The 6,375-nt window shown below is 41.7% G+C and overlaps 1 protein-coding gene across 1 annotated transcript; it reads right to left on the bottom strand.

Annotated features, from left to right (window-relative positions):
• Positions 1-2,816: 2,816 nt before the first annotated feature.
• On the bottom strand, positions 2,817-4,822 carry LOC110954451 (GTP-binding protein Rhes-like). The gene has a single exon (XM_022198987.2). It carries the CDS (start codon positions 4,533-4,535, stop codon positions 3,909-3,911), a length of 627 nt encoding a protein of 208 aa, XP_022054679.1. The 5' UTR covers positions 4,536-4,822; the 3' UTR covers positions 2,817-3,908.
• Between the last annotated feature and the right edge of the window lie 1,553 nt (positions 4,823-6,375).

Here is a 6,375-nt window from a genome sequence, read left to right as displayed (position 1 = left end):
GTTCGGTCATTTTCTTCATAGATTTAAAATAAATATCTTAAAATGTGCTTTTTATTAAAAGTAGTGCAATGCCACAGCTGCCATCAAGTAAATGCAGTATGTTCATTTTGCACTGGAAGTGTGAAAGATTTTCTGGAACTACCATAAAAAGCTGTGGGTTCGCACCTGAACTTCAACTTTCAGTAGCAGTTTCAGTCACAGCACAGGCCGCTTGCTTTATGAAGCATGGACAAGCATGAAATGTCATATTGCAGTGTCCAGGTGCAGTTAGATGGAAATACTCACAAAGCTAAAGGACTTTTACCCAAGAGCTCTGTATCACATTAGTCAAAAAAATATGGTTGCAGTAATACAGTACAGACTTATACATCCAATACAGACTTATCAGGAAATGAAACACAGATTAGGGAAAAGATTCGATGCTAGTCAGGCCGGCTGCTAGGATTATAAAAACTAATCTGCAGCATGTATGAAATATTTAGACGGTTGCAAAGTGTAAATGAAGCTTTCATATGCCACCTAAAATACAGTTTTAAATGTACGGCACATAATGTAATAAATTGTGAACGCTGCTACATTGAAAATACAATTTGGGTGATAAATTCCAAATGTTCAGAAATTCTTTTGTAAAAGCTAATGGGAGACTAATTTCCAAGTGTATTTTACACACTGACACGTGATCCATAACAGCTCAGTCAAAGTAAATATAGGCATGTGACACCTCCTATAGTTATTTTTACTCTGCTACTGAGGCGGAATTAAAGCCTTCGGACCTGCTTAGTAGTGATCCTAATTGACCGCAATTCTACTTTTGCCTCGAATATTTCATTATGCTCTTACATTCTTGCCGTTTCTGTCCAGGACCCTGAACTTGTTCTAAACGCCTCAGAGTTGTTTTAATCAGCTGAGGAGCTTTGACCAAGTCCAGAGGCGGAGACATAAGAGGAAATGAGTCAAAACTATATGAATGACCACGTTCCCTGCAGCTACAATCTGAGCAATAAATTCTTAAAAAAAAAAATTCCTTAAGTAAAGGTTTTCTGCGTAAAATGACTACTCCGAAATCTGGAAATATTTATCTTAGACCAAAATTAAAATAGAACTCCATGTTAGAAGATGACAAGTCCACACACCTGCGTGACTGTGAAGCTGCTAGGCCTCCCTTCCTTCGCAAATGAGCAAGAGCAGAGTGCGGAAGACTGTTTAAATGTGGACTGAAAGAGGAACTGCCCGCAAACGTTTACCCAGCCACTTCCTCATATTAAAACAGGAAACTTTGTTCAGTCTAATCTGATGGAGTCGGGGGTGGGGGTGGGGGCCGGAGGGGTGCCTGGACCTGAGCACTACAACTGTCTACGCTCACAGGTTTCATTTAGGGGAACCGTGCCCAGACATTTCAGGAAGTTCTTTCGTCAACCGGCGAAACAGGAGCTCTGCAGAACTGTTGGGTATTCAAATATAGTGATGCTCAAGGGCAGCTTAGTTTGTTCTGTTTAACTCTGACTTGCTGTCCCCTCAGGCCTGAAGCCAGTTAGTAGTGTTTACACTGCCTCGTGAACTGATGCCAGTCTTGCTTGCATTCTAAACTGCACCTATTTGAAGAGATGTTGAATAAGGAAAATGGGATTTTTACTGACATTGTTGCAGCTGTTTACTTGAAATTAAATTGTGCTGTGGTTTGAACCTGTCGACCTTAAATGAAACACAGTGGACCTCATTTCTTGATTTGTATTTACACGGTTATCCATGGAAGCCTCATTGAAGGTACCACAGTGGACACACGTTACTAGTTTTTGGAAATGTAATGTGTGTTTTTGCCAACAGATGGCAACACAGATCTGAGAATGCTGTAGGGTGCATACAGCTGAGAAATATTGAACTCAAGCTCTAGCATTCACCAGATTTCAGTTCTTTTTACATAGCTTGAGTTACTTATTACAACAAAATGAGCGCTGTCATAAACAAGACCAATGCAGTATATTTGTTGGAACAATTTTTTTCCCCCTATTTTATCACTACTGGGGTGAAATGAAGCTGTAGCTGGAGAAGGAGTTGATCATGCTGGAACCACACCCAAAGTAATCATGTATTAAATGCAGCATATTAATAAGAAAAATGTTTCGATTTCACAGTCATGATTTGATACACTTATTAGTTTTAGTTGTAGGGTATGATTTCTACCTGAAAATAAATATCTGGCTTTTAGTATATGTGTTCTTTAACAAGCTTTGCACTGAAAATGGCAGCCTTCTTGCAATTCTCAAATGTTTTTTAAAATAATTATATACTGGGTCAATCACAATCCTCCTCCCGATCAACATACATGAGATGGGCAAAATACTCGGCGCACCTTTAAATGTACACCACCCTATATAGCGTTCGTTCATCCATCCATCCATCCATACACCGCTTAATCCTCAGTTGGGGGGGCTGGAGTCTGTCCCAGCTGACTTGGGGTGAAGGCAGGGGACACTCTGGACAGGTCACCAGTCTGTCACAGGGCTTCATATACAGAATAACAATCACACTCACATTCACATCTACGGGCAGTGTGAATAATCAGTTAACCTCAGCATGTTCTTGGACTGCGGGAGGAAGCCGGAGTACCAGGAGAAAACCCACGCATGCACAGGGAGAGCATGCAAACTCCATGCAGAAAGATCCTGAAAGGCTGGGATGCACACCGGGGATGTTCTGGCTGCAAGGTGAAAGTGCTAACCACCACGCCACTGTGCAGTGTGTGGTTTTAATGATGAATAATATTACTTATTTGGTAGTGCCAACAAACAATAAAAATATATAGGCTCTGTAAAAAGTAGAATTTATGGCTGTTTTATTGGATTACATTAGATTTCACAGGTATATTCGATAAAATGGACAGTGAGTGTGCAAAGAATAGTCAGACTAACACCAGTCTTAGACATACTGCAGCACTGTTTAGCTGTAACTTTGCAATTTTCTATTTGCTAATATTTTTGAATATAGTCATTCACTGCTGCACTGACATGATTAAAAATTATTCATGATAAATGTTTCATTTACTAGTAATTTCTCCTTTACGTACTATTACCTCTATCTACATTAACACCGAGTTCACGCAAGAAAATTAGATTTTTTTTTGTGCTTACACCTTTTATTAGACATTTAGATCCACATTCCACTTACATTTCTTAAATAAACAACAAAGAAACATTTGTATGAGTATGTAATGATTTTAAAAAATCTAGTTAATTAAAACCAACTTAAAAAACATTACTGGACTAGTTACCTTAAAATGAAAAGTGCATTTACAGTCAATATTTGCGTTTTACCACTTTTTAAAAACAATGTCATGCTCAGTAGCAAATTGCAATTAAATTCCAAACTTTGTAAACATGATGTGCTACAGATGGATTAGTGAATTTAAAAATCACATGAGAAATACAACTTCGATACAACAGATGACGCAAACAATATGTACACGCGCTTCCATTCAGTGAAGATCTGAATCCTTTCGCAGCTGAGTACCTTGATGTAAGAGAACATTTTACCTTTAAATTCAAAAGTTATACATTGATCTAAACACCAGCAGCGTGTCACCAGATAAGCAGCAACAACATTACATCAAGTAAACGACTGAGTAATTAACTTCTTTCTCTTCATGTAATTCTGGCTGTCTGTCCAAGTTCAGTCTGTAGTTCATTCTGCTGTTCAGTGTCTTTTCCTTGTGAACCGTGAAGTGTCTTTGCTTGTCCAGCGTCACTATCAGGCAGCTCTTCACTGTACAACAGGAATAGCTGGAGTCCAGGCTTCTCTCTCTGCTCTCTCTCTGTCCTGCAGCACTGAGCTGCACATCATACCCTCCAACTTCTCATCCACCTTGTCCTTTTGTAAAACAAATCCCCACTTCCCTTCCTCTGGCCCTTCCATTATGACAAAATACAGCTGTTTGTCTTGTTCATGGGTGGTCGGAAGTTGGTATCTTTGGGAAAGGTCTCCCTGCGTCTGCGTAGTGCCGGACTGAGGCGGCTGGGAAGGTTCGCCTGCTGCAGGAGCTCCTTGAACACCTCCACCACGTTGGCATTTTCCTTTGCTGAAGCTTCCAGGTAGCTGTTGTTCCAATCCATCTCTACCGTTGACAGCACGTCCTCGCTGGACACCTGACGCTCCTCCCCTCTGTCCACCTTGTTCCCCACCACCACGATCGGCGTGTACTTGTCCTCCTTGATCTCCAGAATCTCGTCTCGGAGGCTCTTGACAGCCTCCAGTGACTCGGGGTCATCGACAGCGTACACCAGTGCGAAGGCGTCACTGTTTTGGATGGAGAGCTTGCGCATGGCAGGGAAGGAGTAGCTGCCGCTGGTGTCCAGGATCTCCACAGTCACCTTGACCCCGCCAATGTCATACTCCTTACTGTGGAGCTCTTCCACAGTGCGCCGGTGTTTGGCCTCAAAGGTGTCCTGTAGGAAGCGTCTGATCAGGGCTGTCTTGCCTACACCTGCTGCCCCCAGAAACACTAGACGCACCTGGGTCTTCTCCTTCACCTCCAGAGACATTTTGTTTGTCTTTCACCAAAAAATGGGTAAAGAAAAAGTCTCAGAAAAGTGTTCCTCTTTGCAGTTACGACTGTGAATATCAACACCTGTCACTAATTTCTACCTTTCTAAACTTTATTCCATCAAAATCTCTCCATCGGCAGTTTGGCAGGTTGACTCTTCTTCCTCTTGAGTGTCTCTCCTTGCTCTTTTTTTTTCTATTTGCCAGTTTTCAAAGCTGCCAGTGGGTTTTCTTCCCAAAGTTGCTTATAGGGTGCTCTGCTGTGTCTGTGATCCTACACACTGCCTTTTATGCATGTTTTGGTGAGAGAGCTTCCATGCCCCTCCCTGCGGTTGCAGCCAACCAGCAGAAGGCAGCCTGTTGAGGTATCATATCTAAGCAACCAATGACTGCAGAGCATGCAAATCAGCGTACAGGAGCACTTGATATCTTGAGAGTGAATACATGTGTAGCACAGAAAATACAGTTTGAGTGCTGATTATAATTCCAGACAGTCACAGAGTAGCTCAGAACTAAGACATCATCTGCCTGTCTGATGCTTCAGTTCTGACAGTATGAGGGAAACAAAGACATCCATAGAAATATCAGAAAATGTCTGCTGAGGTTTTCTTGATTGCCATCAGAACGGTTTGTACACTGGGTGCTTGTGTTTTTAGTTTTATTACCTGTATAATTCCATTCTATTTTTATCAGAAAGACACATGTAGTTTTACGTTGAAACTACTGTCAATCATTCAGTATTTTGTGAATCAGCAGTTGTATTTTGAAAAACATATCCTGTCTTTTTACAACCAAAAACCTTCAGTACACACAAAAGCATAGATAATACTGTGACAATCTGCAAAAAGAAGTTTGAGTCCTTCTCCTCAGTCAGCATTGATTTTGGACTATTGCGACTAGATTTATCTTGACGGGTGCAGGTCTCCGTACAGTCACACTAGTGCTTCTCCTATCCGTTTGTTGTTTCATTCCTCCATTTGGGAAGAATTCACAAAAGATCAAAAGCCTGAGTAAAAACAATATGATTAGCCTCTTGTGGCCTTAAGCTGATGACAGTTTCCTTTGGTTAATTCTAAGGAGAACAGCTTATAGATCAGTCACAGACGGCAGTGTGTGACTCTGAGAATCACCTTTAGACATCCTTGGTATCCAATTAGATGTGATGCCTTGCCTTTAACTGTCTGAGAACGAATCCTGCCTGCCTGTAGTTTGTCAGAGTTTGTTTGTAGCGGAGGGACTCTGACTCACTATGCTCCTAAATTTCCCCTGAGAGTGGCGTCATCTCACAGACGACTGTGACTCTCCCTGCCTTGTTGGGTTCTGCAGCAATGTGGAACCACGATGAGCCCCAGGGAACAGTCTCGCCACTCCCACCGTCTCCACCAGCATACACTTTTAATATGCATTCAAACACTGACACTCTGGGGGATTGCTGTACCTGTGCTGGGCAGCAGAGCGGAGCCACTGTGGGAATATTAGCTGTGGACTTCCCCGTGGGGAATGGTAATGGTTACAGTCACTGCTGTGGTGACAGTCACCGTTCCTGAACTGTTGCCAGTTTTAGTCTTGATTGTCCTGACTGCCATGACTGGCACTGGTGAAGAAACACAATTTCACACCTAGAAAATGACTTGTCGAGAAGGAAATGAGAAGATGCTGGAAAAAAAAAGCTGTCATCAAATGTATTTTTCTTCTATTTCAACGACTATCTCCTCTGATTCCCAATTTATGCATGGAAATTGCCTTAGACATCTAAATATCTGCACTTTCATGAGCTTTAATTAAACAGAAAATGGTCCTCAGATCTGTTAATCTGGATTTTTCCTTTGTTTTTCGTGT

This window comes from Acanthochromis polyacanthus, chromosome 3 (genome assembly GCF_021347895.1).
Source record: "Acanthochromis polyacanthus isolate Apoly-LR-REF ecotype Palm Island chromosome 3, KAUST_Apoly_ChrSc, whole genome shotgun sequence".
Classification (NCBI taxonomy): domain Eukaryota; kingdom Metazoa; phylum Chordata; class Actinopteri; family Pomacentridae; genus Acanthochromis; species Acanthochromis polyacanthus.
This window is presented reverse-complemented; position numbering and strand designations above follow the sequence as displayed.